The sequence below is a fragment of the Chenopodium album genome, chromosome 13 (assembly GCF_948465745.1).
Source record: "Chenopodium album chromosome 13, dcCheAlbu1.1, whole genome shotgun sequence".
Taxonomy (NCBI): Eukaryota; Viridiplantae; Streptophyta; class Magnoliopsida; order Caryophyllales; family Amaranthaceae; genus Chenopodium; species Chenopodium album.
Window position 1 is genome coordinate 13,090,316 of NC_137846.1, and position 19,941 is coordinate 13,110,256.

At 34.4% G+C, this 19,941-nt stretch overlaps 2 protein-coding genes across 3 annotated transcripts; both read right to left on the bottom strand.

Annotated features, from left to right (window-relative positions):
• Window positions 1-2,869: 2,869 nt before the first annotated feature.
• On the bottom strand, window positions 2,870-5,820 carry LOC145575247 (F-box/kelch-repeat protein At3g06240-like). Its single transcript, XM_081633138.1, has 3 exons — window positions 5,792-5,820; window positions 4,989-5,073; window positions 2,870-3,559 (listed from the first exon to the last, which is right to left on the bottom strand). Exons 1-3 carry the CDS (start codon window positions 5,818-5,820, stop codon window positions 2,870-2,872), a joined length of 804 nt encoding a protein of 267 aa, XP_081489264.1.
• Window positions 5,821-8,502: 2,682 nt separating this feature from the next.
• On the bottom strand, window positions 8,503-19,545 carry LOC145576355 (uncharacterized). 2 transcript variants are annotated; one of them, XM_081634123.1, is made up of 10 exons: window positions 19,155-19,545; window positions 18,394-18,663; window positions 15,361-15,487; window positions 14,623-14,684; window positions 14,183-14,395; window positions 12,400-12,521; window positions 10,867-11,005; window positions 9,928-10,053; window positions 9,669-9,769; window positions 8,503-9,038 (listed from the first exon to the last, which is right to left on the bottom strand). In XM_081634123.1, exons 1-9 carry the CDS (start codon window positions 19,500-19,502, stop codon window positions 9,737-9,739), a joined length of 1,440 nt encoding a protein of 479 aa, XP_081490249.1. In that variant the 5' UTR covers window positions 19,503-19,545; the 3' UTR covers window positions 8,503-9,038; window positions 9,669-9,736. The 2 variants fall into 2 exon arrangements, with proteins under 2 accessions (XP_081490249.1, XP_081490248.1); XM_081634122.1 differs by having other exon boundaries at window positions 8,503-9,208.
• Between the last annotated feature and the right edge of the window lie 396 nt (window positions 19,546-19,941).

Genomic DNA, 19,941 nt, shown 5'->3' on the forward strand with positions numbered 1-19,941 from the left:
GCTGCTAACTCTTTGAGGTACATTGATACCGGTTTTGACTTTGGGCGTGGTTATATTGATGAGAATTCATCCTCATCCTCGAATGGTCGTATGCACAATTGGATATATGCTGAAAGTACTGATGTACTTTTGTGTAATATTTACAGTATTATCACTTTTGACATGGTGGATGAAGTATTTGTGCTCACCCCTATGCCTTATGAGTCAAAATTTTGATCTGAGTTTTTGGATCAAGGCTCGAATCATATGTACCCGACCGTGTTCTATTTGGAAGATGGGATTGATGGTACAACGGTTATGGATATTTGGGTTTTAAAGGAGTATGGTCCAACAGGGTTTTGGAACAAACAACAATCTATCACAATTTCCGAACATTTTATACTTAATAACCTACTGTTGTGGAAGAACAAGGCTATTGTGTCTCACAGTTATGGAGATCGGGAAGCAATAGTTTTGTATGATTTGACTACGCGAGTAATGGAACCACTTCAAATTCCTGGATGCAACACTATTAGCTATACAGAGAGTCTAATTTCTATTGCAAAAATCGTAGGCCATTCACCACCACCACCGGATCATTTATTATCAGTTCAAAATGCGCTTAGGGGAATACTTCAGGATCATTTATCATCTGGGGGATTTCTTGGGTATCATGTATCAGTTGAAATTGCACAAGGGGAATTGCTTCAGGATCATCAAGAGGATTCATCCATTGAATTGCCCTTGTTACAGCAACAACCACAGTATGCACCACTAGGAGTGCAACATGAGCATCATCAAGAGGATTCATCCATAGAATTGCCCTTGTTACAGCAACAACAGTATGCGCCACCAGGAGTGCAACATGAGCATCATCAAGAGGACTCTTCAGTAGAAAATGTGCATCAACAACTGCTGCAGCTTGAAGGAGAACTAAAACGAGAAAATGGTGAAGACAGTGATGATTCGTCCACTGACAGCGCGTTCCAGGTGCCTCTTGGAAAACCTTTTCTAGAATACGACACCGATATGGAGATAAGAGTTATATCCTTACCCTCTCAGAAAAAAAGAGTGGGAAAAACTATCCAAGCTGCCATATTGTCTTCGTGAAGTCAACCAACCAATTAGTTCGAACTCCTGCATATTTTAAGATTTCAATTAGGTAATAAATATTGAAATGTTTTTATAAGTATTATGTTTGTGCTTTTAATTTGGCACAACTATTATGATATCTTGATGTAAGAGGTATAAGACAACTTGCCTCTTCCTAGCAATACTTATTAACTTAAATTCTAAAATACAAGTCCAAAAGAATACAGCCTTTTGCTCGTTCCATTTCATTATTGCTGTGGTAAAATTCTTTGATTCAACATATAATTGTTGTATTCACAGTTGTAATTATGATGGTATTAAGTAATTGAAAGTGTGATTTTGCATGCAATCGTTGTATTCGTATTTGATTATAGTGGTGTTTTTTTAAGTTGATTGTCCCAAGGGCCAAGGCGTTTCTTTAACTTCAGTCTTGTTCGTGTATGAAAATTACAAAAGCAAATGGGCGAATACCACTGTTGTTTCAGGGAGGTTTGTATACACCCAAGGGTTGGTGTTATTTGTTAAGAACAGAGGAAATGTACTGGAGTACATGTCGATAATTTTGCCATTTAATCATTCTTATTAATTAGGGGTATGATTCCACTGCACTTAACCCAAAGTCCCCAACATAAACTAGTAGTGTTAGTTATGTCAAAAGAAACCTTGTGATGAGGCGGGTAGATGGTGCTAGATATTATCGATTGCTCCTGAATGGTGCTCCGGTTGGCCCGAGCAGCATACATGCTCTGAAATTGTGCTCCTACCACCGTGTGCAGCACACATGTGAGCACCAAAGGAGGGGCACATTATAAAAATTGATCTGAACTGCTGCACAGTTCCAGCAAACACACAATTAGAGTACAAATTGATTTACAAAACACTTGATCAAGCATTTGCATTTCAGAACATTTTGACATTTACTTCATAAAAGTTTAATTAATAAATCTAGCAATTCAAACATCAAAAGATAAAGAACAAGTATAAAACCTCCAAAATCATGGATTTTTCATAACAATTGAGAAATCCCATAAAAATTTTACCAATTAAACATCAATTGGTTGAAACTCATTAAGGATGGAAAATGAAAAAAATTTAATTTTCTCCTTATAAAAATACTAAAATGTACAAGGCCTGGAACTAATTGATTGGTTGACTTCACGTATACAATAAGGCAGCTTAGATAACCTCCTAATCTCCTCATGATGTTTCTCAAAATACTTGATTTCATCTTCTGTATAATCAACCCAATAACTATGTGGCTCCTGATTTTCTCTATTATGCGGAAAGTACGTGCTGTCTGTGGATGACTTATTGTCATCCTCATCATCTTCATGTAGTAGTTCATCTTCTTCTGGTAACGATTGTTGGACCGCCATTTCTAGGGACAATGAATAATTCTCTTGATGTTCTTCTTCTAGATGTACTCCTCTAGGCACATCGTTCTGTCTTTGAACTATGGGAATTTCAAGGGATGCATTCTCTTGTTCTACTCCACTAAATATGTCATTCTGTCGCGGAATCAAGCTCATTCCAAGAGATGAATCTTCTTGCTGCAGTACTCCTCCTCTAGGTCCATGCTCTGGTTGTTGGCGCACACATTTTGCAATCGAAACTAGACTCTCTGTATAACCAATAATACCGTGGTATGCAGGAATATGGAGTGATTTCTTTTCCTGTGTCCTCAAATTATACAAAGTTATTTCATCTTGATTTCGATACCACTTCATTATGTCAGGATCTTGACAATTGATATACAAAACTCCCTCGTTTTTCCATAACACTACTTCATGGCCTAAACTTACTCCGTGGGAAGACTGATATAATGTTGTTTGGTCCAATATCCTGTCGGACCATACTCCTTTAGAACCCAAATACTTATACCTTTTATACAACTGCCGTCATCAAAATTATATAAGGTAGGGTACTTATCGTTGGAGCTCTGTTGCAAGAAGGCACGATGAAGTTCACTTGTTTCATCAGGCAAAGGAGTCTCCACGAAGACCTCATCAGCCATGTCGAAAGAAAGAAGAGAACAACTAAGATCGTATCCAACTTCATAATTCAATATCCAGCTGTGCATACGACCATTAGAAGTAGGATCAGACACAGATGTTTCCGGCGGCTGGCCACCAAAATAAAAACCGGCATCAACCTGCCTCCAAGAATTCTCAGCAAGGGAGTACAATTGTACGACGCTGGAATTCATCGTGTCATCAAAATTAACAACCTTGTAATTGTTAGTTATATCATCAAACCCAACTCCGGCACGCGAGCTTTCAATACCATCTGTATCAGGGAGTTTAAAGACTTCTCTAGTAGCCGGGTTCCATAGCAAAAACACGGTTTCACCTACTTGATCATCAGTATCAGCTCTCCTCAATGTTACAAGGAAGAGTCCATTACAAGGGCCGTAAATGAAGCAAGATGATATTATATCATAATGACAAATACGAAGATGTGATACAGGTTCAGGAACAGCAGGTCTAATCTTGAACAGAGTTTTAACGCTAAGGTTTTCATAAAAAATATGGTAAAAGAAAGACCAGGAAGAAAATCGGACAACAGAGAATCGTGATCATATTGATCTTTTCGACTATTTATACGAGTCGTGTAATGTTTCATTGCAAACTCAGGAGATCTAATGAGAGAAAACCAATACTTACAAACACAAGTAAATCGAATATGTTGTTCGATTTTTTAATTTTATATGGGAAAGAGCACAATAGAAATAGCAAAGGTTAGTTTTTTTTGGCAGGATACTGTTATGTTGGTTTCTCTCCGTTTCATAGTTTTATTTTAATGGCTGATTTATTTATTAAAAACGGAGCCAATCAGAACGTGCCACATGGCCTTGGTGACTAGAATCAATTTTTCTTAAGAGATTTGCTATATCAGTAAATCAAGGTCATTCGTTTATTTTGAGACATTCACTGGTTGAGGTTATCTTAAATTAACCTTATATAGTTTGAAATGATCTGTTACTATACTACCTCCGGTTTGTATTATATGCAACTTTGGTGTATTATTTGTGATATATAAAAAATTCGAAATTCCAAAGTTGCATATAATATGAACCGGAGGTAATATTACCAATAACCATAACAATGCCACCCTTCTCCACAAATCTTGGATCAAACATTGGCCAAGGACAAGAAATAAGACTTAAAATATGCATAAGAGCTCAAAGAACCTTAATACTGCATGAATGATTAAAATGAGTAATATGCTTGCAAAGTTATTATATAGTGCCCGTCAAATATCTGCCATTCAATCATTCATATTATTTGGAGTTTGCTTCCATATTATCGATGAGGCGGATTGGGTGGTGCTAGAATTCAATATTGATTGCTCTAAAATATTGGGTGGTGCTAGAATTCAATATTGATTGCTCTAAAATAGTGCTTCTAGCCTTCTACCACCGCGTGCAGCACACGTGCGGTTTAAAGGGGGGTACACTACAAAAATTGACCTGAATTGTTGCACATTTCCAGCAAACCCAAAATTCGAGTACAAATTCATTTACAAAATACTTGATCAAACATTAGATCATTTCAACCAGTTCAGCATCAAATTCAGCTTCTCATATGCTCAATTTACAAATCAAAACAACTTTCTGATTAACTTCAGCCAGCTATAAAATGAAAATCTGGAACTCACAAACTCAATTTCTCAAGTGCTTAACTTACAAATCAAAACAACTTACTGATTAACCTCAAGCTTCAGAACAAATTAAAAGGTTGTTGGTCATAAAATCACAGCAAAAGTTCTCAAACAACATCAAAGGTCTGAAATGAACATGAAAATCTGTACAATATAAAGGTCCTGAAACTTTCAAAAGACAATGCTCTTTAACAACAGATAACAAGCTTCTGAGTCTCAATATCTCTACTAATGCTTGGGAGTGGAGATTCCCTTACCTTCCCCCTACTCCTAAGCGTCAACCTGTGTAGCTGGACTGCCAGCGCCGATTCTACAGAGAGATTTTCTCCTTTAACAGAAAAGCTACAGATTACAAGTGTATCATTTTTTCCACAAGGAGTAAAAATGCAAGATCAAGATGAAAAACAAAATTTTGAGATAGCAACAACAAGGCCTTAGTCCCAAAATGATTTGGGCTCGGCTAACATGAATCAGTCATAAGGAACAATACAATAAAAAGAACGGGACCAAAAACAAAACTTTTGAGAGAATTTGGACAATTAAAACCACCAACAATTCATAAAATTTGCACTTTCATAGCAACACAAATTACTGCTCTAAAAATAGTACTGCCAATTCAGACCAATAATACAAGTCACCGACAGCAAAAATCTGTCAAATTCTAATCCATAAATCTAGCAATTCAATCATCAAAAGATAAAAAACAAGTATAAAACCTCCAAAATCATGGATTTTTCATAACAATTGAGAAATCCCATAAAAATTCTACCAATTAAACATCAATTACTATAAAATTCTAAATCAAAATTGCATCTTTTACTTCTACCTTCATCTATACTACAGTAGAAACCTATTTTTTTTCCATGGATTTTCAACAAAGAATAGTAAAATTCCAACACCCATCAAACTAAATCAAAGCTAAATTTGATTGATTAATACAATATATAAGTGATATATTATATAAACTAATAATACAACAAAAATACCCAATTATCACCAATGCATTATGATCTAATTAAAGATCAATTTTAAAAATTAAAAAAAAACCCAGATCACTAACCAGATCTTAACCCACAAAGATTCAATCATTTAATCGATCTTCTTCTTCGCCGATCCCTCGGTTTCAAAGCCTGTAGAACAGAGTCATTGTATTTCAAGGGTACAGCCTTTGATCTTCGCTTTTGCGGCTTCTTGGCAGCATTACTATTCTTATTAATCTTCTTCGGAATTTCGATCAAATCAGTAGTTTTAAAATCAACAACATTCTCATCACCTTCAACTAAATCCCCAACATCATTTTGATCGGAATTGATGACAAGATTAGCAAATCGAAGGGCGGGCTTACGACGACGAATAACCCGCCTTTGAATATAGGGAACACCGATCACAGACCCGGCAACGTAGTAGACGGCCTTGACGAGTAGATCGAGGCCGTGGCAGCGGGGATTGGCGGCGGAAAGAGGAGAGGAAGAAGAGGAGGTGGAGTTAGAGGAGGAAGAAAGAGAGTGAGTTGAGATAGTAGAGTGAGATGAGAAGCAAGAAGAAGAGGAAGAACAGGAAGAAGGTGAAGGTGAAGGGGTTGGAGGAGAAGAAGGGGAAACAGAGGAAGTTAAAGATCTTCTGATTCTCATTTTAATGGTGGAAAATTGATGGGTTTTGAGGGAATTGATCTGGGATTTTGGTGAATTTGAGGATGAGATTGAGAATTTGAGGAAGAACGAGAAGAAGTGAAAATGGTGGTGGCAGAGAGAGAAGGGAGATGGGCTAGATTTGGGCTAACCGTGTAATGAGGAGAAAAGGGGGTGGAGGTGGGTGGGATTGATATTTAAGAAATGGGAAATGGGAGAAGTGGTAATATTGAGCTTTTTTGAGGTGAGCTGTTTGAGACTACTATAGCCTTGTCCACTTGGGTAGTGAGAATGTGAGATCATTCAACTCAATCTTCAAAAAAAAAATAATAAAAAAAATATGTAAGAACTTTCCTTGGAAGAGGGATGATAAATCTATGTTTGAAATTGAATGGTTTGATATTTTTTGTGTGCTGGTGTTAGGGTGGTAAATATTACTCCACCTGTTCTACAATAATGTTTTCTACTTTAATCAAATTTGTCTCATAAAAAAACTCTAAATTGGAACATTATTTTGGCACGGATGGAGTATCAAATTAGGGTAAGTAGAGAACTAGTTAAATGGTCAATTGTGAGATATTTATTGAGTTGGATACGCTGATGTGCTCCATTTTCTCCTCTATATTTCATTGATGAACTAGTTCTCCAATTAGTCTTTTTATCATCAGCGTGTTTGTTCAATACTTAACTATACTATGTTTTATGTCTAAAATTAAAACTACCACTAAATGTCAGGGGTGTTAACGAGCCAAGCCTGCTCGTGCATTGCTTGAGAATCGTCTCAGTATAGGCTCGACTCGAATGGACTCGACTTGAATTTGGATTCGGCTCAAAAGCTCGTGAACAAGCTCGAATTTATATATATATATATATTATTAATTTTTTTTTTTGTAATAAATCAATCAGTAACATAAACTTTTGTTTCATATTTAGGACTTAGGAACTAATAATAATTTCCAAAACTCTAGTTTGTGTCCTCTCTGAGTGTTAGAGCTTTCATTCATGTTATGTAGAAGATGAACCAACAAAAGTTAAGAAAAAAAATAGTCCCTCATCGAAAGTTTGGAGCAAGTGATAGAATGTAAGAGTTGTAAAAGCAAAATTTAATTGTTGTTGAAACTATGATTATGGGCACCATTTGGGTCTTGCTGATTTTGGGCTTTTCAAGCCTTGATCGAGCCTCGAGCCTTCACTTGACGAGCTTCAAGCTCAAGCCAAGCCTACCTAGGCTTGGTCTTGACTCAACTGGTTAACATTTATGATTATGCAAGAAGTTGTTTCAACAAGTAGTTCTTTTGAGATCAAATTCCACTATAGAAACTTTTAAGGGTGAATATTTTCAATGCCATTCACACTACCCTTGATAAACTAATTTGGTAATTTGGGTTTAATTAACTTGCATGAGGATTGTTTGTCATGGCAATCACCTTACCACAATAAAAAAAATTAAAGAATCACAAAATAAAACACAATAAAGAATCGCATGATGATTTAACTAGGCCCGACTATTAATGAGTTTGAGTCCATTTAATCAACCCAAACTAAGAAATTAGATTCACATTCAAGCATGTGAACTTTAATATCCTCACAACTAATTCTATTCATGTTTACAATGTAGAAATTTCAACCATTGACTAAAGTGCTCATGCCCTAAAAGTGACTACTCACCCCAATAGTCATTAAATTATTACAAAAAGAATACAAAATAAATAATTCCAACCAAAGTCAGATATATTAAATTTGAGTTAAATATGAAAGTATAAACAAAAGATGGTAAGACCTATAGCTTAATTATAGTTGGTCATGAGTCCAAAAACTATAAAAACTGTGAATGATGTGGCATGATTCTAGTGCATGAGAAAGGTTCCATATAACACATACTTTCTTAAGAACTCACTTTAATATAGATTATAAATTATAGATTGAAACATCCAATGAAAAAGTGTCCCTTTAAGGTAGTTTATACTCTCTTACACTTTTTATTCCAAAAAAAAAAAAAAAAAAAAAAAAAAAAACTCTTACACTTTAGTACCATTTTTTATTTTATTTATTTATTATTATTATTATTTTTTTTTTTTTTTTTGGGGTTCAAAAGAAGTGGTCATATTAACCAATTTGAAGTTTATCAAGTTAATTTTACGTGTTCCCTCAAAAAAAAAGTTAATTTTACGTGAACCATTTTGTAAAGATACACCTAAAAGTTGGGATCGTTTTAAAGCAAACAGTCTAGGACTGGAATTGCAATTTTTTTTCTTTTACAAGAAGAGCTGATAAACAAACTAACCAACCAAACAAAGACCAAATTAAAAGGACAAATACAGAAAACATCGGCGACGAGCTCCCACAGCCAGCCAATGAGCAGGAGAAACCCAAGTACGCAGGACTTTACAAATACGGCAAGTAGCTAGGGAAAGATAATAGGGATGAACTATGAAGCAACCAGAAATATGAGATGTCATTTGAACTCCGTTGACGAATCAACGAAATTAAAACTGCGCCGACTGTGTAGATTAGCAAACGAAGAAAGCCTTTACGGCGAGCTTCATAGAGAGCCCAAAAGCAAGCATGTAACGAAGGGCTTAAACTCTTGCAAAAAGTGAGTCTGCTTGAAAATGCTTGTATATCCAAAAATTCACTGAAGTAGATCAATTTTTCATCAAGAAACATCCTCAAGGGACCCTGCAAGAAAGCATGCATGGGAAAGGCTGCCATTAGTGATATCAACATAACAATGAACATCAGTGATGGAATATTGATATTGCCTCTGGTGGGTGAGAAAAATGGGTGTGGTGTACACCCTGATACTCATCTGCTGTTATGTTGTATCCTAGTACACACGTTTTGAGAAGCTGAAACGGAAAGAATACAACATCCTTAGTTTCTTAGATGGTACATAATTTCATAGTTCTCTTACAACTTTTCCTTGACACAGTTTGATGCAGTGTGTTTGAAATTTAATCGTATGAGTACCATTTCTTATGTCATGCTGGATTGCTAACTGGTTTCTCACAAAACTTGTGAAAGTAACTGATTAATAAAAAAAATTCCTGAGACATCTATCTCATGCTATAAAGGCAGAAAAACAAAAGATAAAACTTTCAAGCTAGACAATGACCTCTATGTGCCCAAAACAAGTTGGTTTAGCTGTTAAAAACTTCTCAAATTGTCTTTAACATCTTGGTTTGCTGAATCTACTATAAAGATCATAGTTCGTATTTTCACAAGAAGCCCCTGTCCTGAAGTCTATATGATTTACATTCCTACTTCAGGTAAGCGAAACTTATCAAATTGCTTAGATATAGAACGTACCTCTTATGAGTCCATGCTTCAAATGGAGTCTTGTAATAAGTCAGACTGATCCTTCTAGACCAAGTTTGCTAACTATATGTTTGTACAAGTTCTCCCATCACCTACTCTCAGCAAATTAATATAAAGAATGCACAGCTATCATCAGTGTCAACAACAAAAACATGCAGCAGTAGCAAACACAACACTAAAAATTCCAGGAATTCTGATCCTCTACAAGAATCACATAGATAATTTGGAACACGATATAAGATTAATTTACCAGGTCTTTAGGTTCTAAACCAGGAAACCGCCCAATGTCGTGTCCTTGTATCTGTTGAAATACATTGTGCAAGCCAATTGCATAATCCTCTGCATGTGTTCCATCACTTTGAAAATAGTCTGCAATCTGCAAATTCAAAATTAAACCCAGGTGTAAGTCAAGATGGAAATAAAAAGCACCGCATGTCGTGAAGGTTTTCAGTTATATATATCTCATAGACCCCAGCAAATTCATTGTTTGATGTTCACATGCATTTAAACTTGAGCAGGATTGACATATAAGTTGCACTCCCTCCATCCCAAATAAAACATCGCAGAAAGGTTTGCACAATGTTTAGGTGATAAGATGTTTGCTTATCTATTTCACCCTCCGTTTTTTTTTAAGTGACCCAAGCTCACACAGAGTTTTAAGAAAAATATATAGGGTGTATAGGTAGGGCAGCTTTTTTTAGAGATTTAAATAGTAGGATGTGAGATGCGAGAACTAATTAAGAATGTAGGAGTTGGGACAATGATGAGAGAGAAATAATTTAAAATATAGTAGTGTGACTGAAAGAGAAATGAATATAATTAAAAATAGTAGAATAGAATATTTCCAAAAAAAAAAAAAAAAAAGTATGTCACTTTAAAAAAGACAGAGGAAGTACATTTTAATAGAAAAGTAGATGTGATGAGAGAGTGGCGGAATTTTTTTTATTTAATGAGATAGAGTGTGGGACCATAACTTTTAGTAGGGTAAGAGAGGTAATATAATATTAGTGGGTCCATTGAAGTGGGACAATGTAATTAAAATGGACGAAAATGGCAAGTGTGAGAATCATATAGGGGCAGGGTGAGTAGTTGATACTCCATAGCTTACACGCCTCCAAACTTAGTACTGATGTTAGACAAAATATCAAATGTCAAGTGAGAATGATTTAAGTGATGATTTTATGCTTACATGACTAGCCATTGACATGCCACTGAGAGCAGCGTCTTCTAGACTTGAACCCAGCAGCCAATCACCACAAATACCAACTCTTCCTTGAGGATCAAAGATGCATGGAGTGCCTGGAGTATTGGTTGGAAGAGCTGCACCCCTGCAGATTACAGAAATAATTAATACTGCTTGTTCAATCAAGCTTCAAATTCCTAGTAAAGAAAGTGAAAAACTACAGTTTGAAAATGAAGCATGACCGCTAAGCCATAACTTGAAACTCATTCAATAAACATTATCATATTTTTGTGACAGATAATTGCAGTGATCACATTTCTTTGCATGCTTAGTCTTAGAGAATATCAGCCAACTATTGCCTTTGCATATCCATCAATAAAATAAGAACACAAAGTTTGTTTCAATCCTAATGAATTGAGTTTCTTCATAGCAAGTCTAAATTGTGATCAATTTCAAAACACCAGGGGGAAAATTATAAGTAAGCAAGACGAGGGAAAAAAAAAAATTTAATGACAAGAAGGCCGGATAGATTAAGGCGCGCTACATCGTTGTACGCGTCAATGCTTCCAAAGAGGCTGCTGGGGTGGAGTATGATGGATGTAAGCCATCCTTATACCACAATAACAGAGAGGCCTTTTCCAATTGACTCTCAGCCTAATACACAATACAGTACGATCGTTTCCTATTTACACAGCAAAATAAAACCTCTGGCAATTGAGTCATTCACAACTAATTCGTAATAATTCAAATGTCAGAATATCCATGATTTCATTGAAATTAGACCATGTCATACCATTTTATAGAAGCAAAGTTTACGATTATATTTTTTGTGGGATGGCACTTCGTTGACTGGGCTTGGAAAATGGAGAATAACAATTTGTTTGCAGTAAGAATAACAATTTCTTTGCAGTAATCTGTCGACATAATAAGAAACATTGAAAACAAGTAATTCACATCCATTTTTCATCTGAAGCCACATAATAAGAAACATTGAAAACAAGTAATTCACATACCCTTTTCATCTGAAGCCAAGAAAACAAGGTTTTAGTATCAACTTTGATATATATATTTTTTTTCCGTTCCATTTTATGCTCCAGTCATCTACCCCTCAGGCCCTCACCGCCCTCAAAATACAAATGATTTGTGTCATTTATATTAGGTAATTCAGTTCATTCAAATGGATAAGAAAACAAAATAAATTCAGACAGTAAAATATGCAAGATTTCACTATTTATGTTCTCCCATTTGATCAACTTTGTTGATTTATAAGTAAGGGAAAATATAATCATGTGGGATCTTGTTAGATTCAACCTGATTTATATTTTCACAATAACAAATTTTTGTACAACTTATCCATAATTAGAGATGTAAAGGGTTGAAATTATGCACTGGCAAGTGTGAAAGTTAAAAAGTTGCAACTAAAAGAGAACGAAGGAAGTATGCTAGTTTCTAATATATCAAGGCTCTCATATAGCATTAGCAGCTGTCAATAAACATGCATGAACAAGGAATTTTTAATATTCTCTATTAGTTCCTTACCATAGTTGCACCTTGGTATAACTAGGTTTCTTCAGTGATCCTTTTGGGAGCCCTAATGCAATCTCAACACCCTCCAGCATCTGTGTTGTTACCTTCTCTGCGGTGACACTTGGAATGTTTTCCTAATAGTAGACAAATTATTATTCAGCAACAAAGACAAAAAATGTGTGAAAAGGTGAGATGCAACATGCATGAGGAGCTAAGACACAAGGTGCAGTGAGTGATCATCTTTATAGCTCTATGCAAGGCCATATAGTGAAATGCAATTGAGGCATCAAAGAGCGCTTGGTCAAACTAATGTCCATTTCAGATTTTTGCATAACAATGTCACAAGTCGTATTCTTTTATTGTATGGAAGGGTCGATGGTGCTCTGAAGCATTATTATAGAAACATCAACAATTTAATAGCATGCATTTGTAATTCGTTGATTTGGGTAAGATATACTTCATATGAGTAACCATAATATAACTAGGAGCTTAGTACACTAATAACAATATTGGCATTCATTTTATATGTTGTATCCTGAAAAAGTACATTGATATCGTATATAAGACCCATCGCAAAATGTCACTACTCTTAACATAATAACATTATACTATCTGACTACCCAACACTGTTATTAACAAAAGTAAAGATTACAAAATCAAGCACTGATAAGAATAAAGTAAAAGGATAATTTAATATGCTAGAAACCTTACACCTGCAATGGACATACCTATGACTTGATAACACACAAAAAGTAGGGGACATCTAGAGAGGAATTTAATTAAGCCTTTTCAACTACAACTGAGAAATATCTCAGTAGGAACTTTTCCAACTATACCAGTTCGTTCAACTGGGCCAGAGAGATACTTTGTGAAGTTAGATTAACTGAACAATTCATACACTCTAGCATCATCCCCATGGCTTGGTAACTTGTATACAAACCAAGAAGTCAGAGGACCATACAAAATTCTCAAAACTGGGTTCAAATAATGTAACTAAAAATTGACAATGATGGAAGTTGATGTAGAGTTCCTCACCCCTTGGCTTAGGATCAGTTAGTTCTAGATCTTAAAGGGGGCAGGCAAGGGATTTAACTCAGCGAGTCAGCGATAGAGCATTCCCTTGACAGCTTAAGGTTATTAACAATCAAATATAAATTAGATTGGACAGATTAGAGTATTAGACATATGTATACGGCAAGATAACTGATCAGGCTACAGTAAAAGATAACAGATATTGGAATAATAGAAATATAGCAGTTCTAATCTTAACCATCAAAGTCTTGTTCAGCAACTGAGTGTTAAAAACACTAACTTCACTTAATACAAGTATTAAAAAAAGTTCCAGAAACATGAACATATTTTCTGGAGGAGAGGGGTGTTTTAGGCTCTGTTTGATAAATTTATTTTGTCTGAACTTATCTGACATAGTGACATTATATGAACTTATTTTTGTCTGAAATTGTCTTATTTGTGTGCAAAATTATCAACAATTATTAAGTCTTAAAAAAAAATCTTAAAAAAAAGTTATTGTCTGAACTTAACAAAACTTACTAAACTTATTTCAACTTTATTTGTCTGAAGTAAGACAAAGAAAAAAGTTAAAATAAGTTGAACCAAACAAATCCTTAGTAACAAGTTGTCACATAAACTCATGTGTGTCTTTAGTTTGCTAATTTTTCAGAGCCTACACGAGAAGCGAATTCAAAGCTCTTAATATAAACTTTGAGCAGAGTCATAGATTTCCCAGAAAGTCAAATTTGTACTAACATGTTCCACAATTCAATGCATAACAAACCTGTGGAACCTTGTTCTGTTTTCCAAAAGCTGCTGTACTGAAGAAAGTCCAGCAATGAGGACCAATTTGGGTAGATGACAATTTTGCAGAGTTGTTGGCCATCCATGACAAAGCATCTATTCCATTTACAAATGCTCCTTCAAAGGTAGAAGTCAAAGGAAGAGGGTCATCAAATGCTGCAAGCAGGGCCCAAATAGAGCTCAAATCTAATCTCTGCAAAAATATGTACTGCGTTATCAAATACAGGAAGTTGCTAGTCTACAGTACAAGTTTGATCTCATAATGTAGGTCCCAGAATAATGAAACATTTATCAGGCAAACAATAAAAAATGAGCACCAACTGAAAAAAGTAAGCCTACCCAAAAAAAAAAAAAAAAAAAAAAAAAAAAAAGTAAAATAAAATTTTTTTAAAAAAAAAAAACAAAGGAAATTCATCACACCTTCATTTGTTTAGCAATAAGTGGCAAGCCTGAATGGGCGAGTAAGCGATTTGCACATTTTCCTGATGACAAAGTAGAATATTGAAAAGATTCATTGCCAGCATATACCAAGAGCTAGTGAAGCCTAAAAAGAGCCATAAGAAAAATATCTCAAAGTTGTAATTTCAACCATTCCATCTACTAAACAATCTGAAGCCAAAGTTAATAAGCGTCAGGATGAAATATTAAATTGTTATTAATAGAAAATGTCCAATAATAGAAGGAAAAACAACAATCATCTATTGATAGAATTCTGGAAAAGACCTTCAAAATAAGAATTCTGGAAACAGCCATAGCCGAAATTATTCGATATTGATCACCACAGGTCACAGGTTTGCAGTACAAAAATCGATATGACTTCAACAAACTACAAGCATATCAAGCAAAATGACCATAGACTTAACACGACAATTCAGAATTAACTGAACAATTTTTTCTACAGTTTATGGGTAAGCAATTAACAACAAGAATAAAAATAATTCAAGAAATGATTGTTTCTTTCATATTAACACCTCTTCCGCCTAAATCATAAGTCAAGATTGCCATTTATCTCTTCATGGACTTTTTCGTTCAGAATGTCAAGTGAACCTCAGATGGATGTTTTCTTTAAAAGTTACTTGGATATGATTGTAATTCGATATAGTGCTGAAGGGAAGTAAAAAATAAATAAACAAAAGAAACAAAGGCTGCAAAAGTCACCATTGTGTGCAATAACAATAGCATCGAATTTTCCACGTGGCTTTCCATTCTCACTCAAATGCCACATCCCATTAAATGGCTCTAGTGTACTGATCCAACATGGCCTAACAACTTCAACCATTTTTGCCTGCACAAGTTCAAGAATTAGTTAAATTAATTGAATAAGTAGAATGACTGAGTGAAGACATAAAATGAAAACAAAAGTCTGAATTGGATCTGACAACATGTAATACAATCTTTTGCAAACTATTCCATGCCAATCTAATGGAAAAGGAGAGAAGAAAGATAAGTATAAGGCCAGATGTTAACAGCGGCATAGAGCAACAGAAAAGATCATTGACAAATTTAATAGTAAACTTCATTTTATCCTTCCTGGTGCCTTACTGTATATGGGTATGATCAATTTGATGAACTAGAGATGTGCATAGTATGAGATAGATTGATATGAGTATGACTAAAATCATATAATTCTGTTTTTGTTGACGATGCATTAGTTTGCTGAAACAGGAAAGGATCTACTTAAGAGACTCCAATTAACATTATAATTTCCAACATGTTCTTGTCTTGCATTACACCTAAAATATTTAAACACAAGGTTGGCTTATATTTTGTAAGAACATTGCATAACCACGACGGCATTGTGAAAAGGATCATTACACGTGGGAAGTGGTTCGCAATCAACATTATCACTCTTTCAAAGAATCCTTTCAAATGCAGCACATAATATGTGATTATTATGAGTGGTAACTTGAACTTGATCATCCAGCTTAAAATGATAAGAGCTAAAGATATTCTTTATAAGTACCTGAAAGGTTTCCATCAATAAATATTTAAAATTATTGAAGCCCTTCCAAAGATTAATCCAAGTATGTTCTTTCTCTTTCAAAATGAAGGGCTCTCATCTAATCCATTTTCATCCCTACAGTTGCAAAATGAATGATGAATCATTATAGCCTTTACAGAGAAAAGTAAAAGAGCAGTATAGAATTGCTTATACCAATAAGAAATTGGGGGGTCAACTTTTTGTAGTGTCACAACAAAGAAGGTAGATATTTTTACCAAAGGAAGTAGCAGTAAAACAGGGACAAGAATTGAATGAAGGTACTAATATATAAAGAAAGAAAGAAAGAAGTAAGAATGGTGGGGTGGTTAACAATGGAAACTCAAGGTGGGTTGAATGATTGTACTATTTCCATCCATAAAAAATCTTTCTATATTCCTTTTTATGATGTCCACAAAAAAATCTTCATGTTACTTAACATGAAAATTTATACACACAAACCATGTGATGTGCATCCCTCCACTTTCTTTCCATCACAATTTCACCTAAGCGTACTAAATTCCTTAATATGCAAGTCCAAAACTAACAGAAATATTATTTGTAAATGGAGGGAGTAGTTTTTTTCTCTTTCAATATGATGAGGCTAGTTATAGGCTTTGTCAGTGAAACATTTGTCTTGATACAATTTGACACCACTTTAGATAGCATAACATACCTAGATACTTTAGTCAAGATACTTATATCAAATAAAATAAAATGATAGTTATGGCCAAATGAAGTTAGACGGTCATCTCATTAATATTTGACCTACATCAATTAGTGTAAGCTATGGAAATGAGAGGAGTTATATATGTAAAGCTGTAAGCACCCTCTTGTAGATATGCACCTAAAGGTGGTATCTAAATCACTTTCGACACTTATCAAGACACATAGTTTCAGGTGGGATCATTATTTGGTTATCATTTGTTATTTTATTGAAAAAAAAAGTGGATGTAGTGGAAGAAAGTGGAGAGTTTTCTCTTATAATAAAGTAGTTGAGATGGAAAAAGCTTTTTTTTTTAAAAAAAAAAATAATAAATTAATGAGAGGGCGTAAGACCACAACTTTCTAGGAATGAGAAAAGATGTATTAAAATAATAGTATAACCTTTCTTTACTACAAGTGTAAAAACTAATTTGAGACAGATGTTATAGAAAGTGTAAAAAATTTGGGATAAAGGGGGTTACATATACTCTGTATGTACAAATAGGAAAATTTGTCAACAACTACCTTTTAATTTACCATTTTTGCGGACAACAACCTTTTACTTTAAAGTTTGCGAACAACTACCTTATATTGAGTTTTCGTTTTGGTACCACTACCATTTGACGGATTCCGTCAAAATTTCCGTTAGTAAGACCCACATTCAACGATTTTAAACAAAATTAACTTTAATTACATAGATTAGACTCCATTAAAACCTATTTTAAGCACCTTAATGTTATATCTAGTTAATTTAAACCCCATATTAATGCTTTTCGGTTTTAATTTGCCTAATTTACACCCAAATTAGATCAGGGTTTTCAATTTGGGGCTAATATAATATAATTCCAACATGCATTTGTGGTTTCAATTTGCTTATTTTACTCCCAATTCACATCGAATTCTCTCCAAAACATTTCTCTTACTCTTCAATTATAAATTAGGGCTCTCAATTTGGAAGTAACAAAAATATTGTCGGAATCCGTCAACTGGTAGTGGTACCAAAATAAAAATTCAATATAAGGTAGTTATTCACAAATTCTAAAGTAAAAGGTAGTTGTTCGCAAAAGTGGTAACTTAAAATGTAGTTGTTGACAAAAAAAATCCGTACAAATAGATGTTACAATGTATTTGTCATTTCCTACATACACATACTCCAAGTCTTTGGTTAGTGGGTCTACTAACTTCTCTAAATAATTTGATATGCAAGAGTTCAATGATGACACAAATTGTCAACACTCAATCAACAGTGAATATAATGAAAAAGGTATTCAGGTGTAATCTTTGATCTAAGACTTAGGTGCTAACAAGCCTACCATCACCTGATGGAATTCAATACCCTCATCAGGAGAGAGATGCTATGTCACACATTACAAAAATATCAACGAGAATGGAAGAGATATACATATACTGACTATACTGACAAGTGACAACCAGCAATTAAAATGCATCTATTATAAGTAAATAGCATAGTAGGAAAAGAGTTGTAGTGAAACAGCAAACATAATCACCTCGGACAATATTGAATCAGCCAGTGTACGCATTCCATTGACACCTATATATCGTGGTGGAGAAGCAGGCAATGGAGAAAATCGACCCCCGGGTTCAATTTCTCCAACTGTACCCTGCCATTGCTGTACAAGCCCCTTCTCAATCCATCCATTGACCAACTCACCAAACCGCATATCGCCGACAGTAAAGAATTGAGCAGCATGGTCGAAAACATAGTGCTTAGGTTCAACTATTCTTGTTCCCATCCTCCCTCCCAAACCATGCATTCCCTATGACAGAAAACTATCAAGAACTCAGAACTTCAATGGGCAATCATCAGTAAGAAGTATCAAATTTTTGAGCAAGATATCATTAATAATGCATCAATTTGTGTTCATTTTCATTTTCATTTTCCTAATAAGCCCAAAATGAAATATTGCCTATAGGTATGAATTTAAGTACTACCTCTATTTCAAATTATTTGCAACGACTAGACATTTTCTACTCACACTTCATGTCAAATCGTTGCAAATAATAAAATGTCTAATTGTTGCAAATAATTTAAAACGGAGGTAGTATAAATATCTTTCCCTGTATTATCAAAACGATACAATCAACGTATTTTAGACCAAAATTAATTCAATTTAAAACATAACTAATTATTATCAATACCCAGAAACATTCCCCAAATCATCAAAAGAAAAAATACAATCAATTTTATATCAGACCAAAATTAATTCAAATTAAAACATTATAAGATAGAAAATAGAAATTAACCAACCGTGTCGAAAACAGTAGAACGAATCCCTCTCTTCTCCAAATTTAGAGCGCACATAAGACCCGCCATTCCGCCACCAATTATCCCAACTTCCGGGTCATCGGAAATCGGAGCAGTAAAAACCACTTGTTCCTGAATGAATGTTTTCTTAATAACTGACCTTCTTGAGCTTCCATAAGACCTTTTTCTAGGGTTTTTGCGAATGGGTTTGTTCTGGGATTGAATAATTTTGGGGTTAATTTGAGAATTATGAGATTGGGGAAATTTGGGATTGAAAATTAGGGTTAGGGTTTTAGGGGTTTTCAGAGGTTGGTAAATGAAAGGAGAAAGAAATTGAGTGGATGTGCTCATTGTTTTTTACTACTGCTACTACTACTGAGACTGATACTCTTATCTAAATTTGTTACTTAACTGAATTTATAGAGGCGCCAAATTCAGTTTTGACCGTTACTGATTAAAGATACAATCGGACAACTAGAAATTTTATTAGTGAATAGTGATGATATAGATTTATCCTCCCTTCAGATATATACTTGTATAAAACCAAAAAAAAATAAAAATAAAAATAAAAATAAAAAATTATATAAGCATTTTTAAAATTGTATTGATGTATGAATATATGAAATAATAACATGTAAATTGGTGTAATTAACGTTTGATTTAATGTTATTCCATCCGTTCATTTTTTATCTTCCGATGTATATTATTCATGTGGTTAAATTTAGCTAATGAGAGGCTACTAGGCTCTCGAATGATACCATACAAACCAAGAGTAGAAACTAATGGCTAA

Coding starts and splice junctions, on each gene's coding strand:
- LOC145575247 (XM_081633138.1), bottom strand. CDS start 5,820: ATGATTGAATCTTTGTGGGTTAAGATCTG. Junction 5,074..5,791: donor TCTTTGTGGGTTAAGATCTG/GTTAGTGATCTG, acceptor TGTAATCTGTAG/CTTTTCTGTTAAAGGAGAAA. Junction 3,560..4,988: donor CGCTTAGGAGTAGGGGGAAG/GTAAGGGAATCT, acceptor ACTCTGTTCAAG/ATTAGACCTGCTGTTCCTGA.
- LOC145576355 (XM_081634123.1), bottom strand. CDS start 19,502: ATGAGCACATCCACTCAATTTCTTTCTCCTTTCATTTACCAACCTCTG. Junction 12,522..14,182: donor AACAGAACAAGGTTCCACAG/GTTTGTTATGCA, acceptor GTCTACTATTAG/GAAAACATTCCAAGTGTCAC. Junction 11,006..12,399: donor TATACCAAGGTGCAACTATG/GTAAGGAACTAA, acceptor TGTAATCTGCAG/GGGTGCAGCTCTTCCAACCA.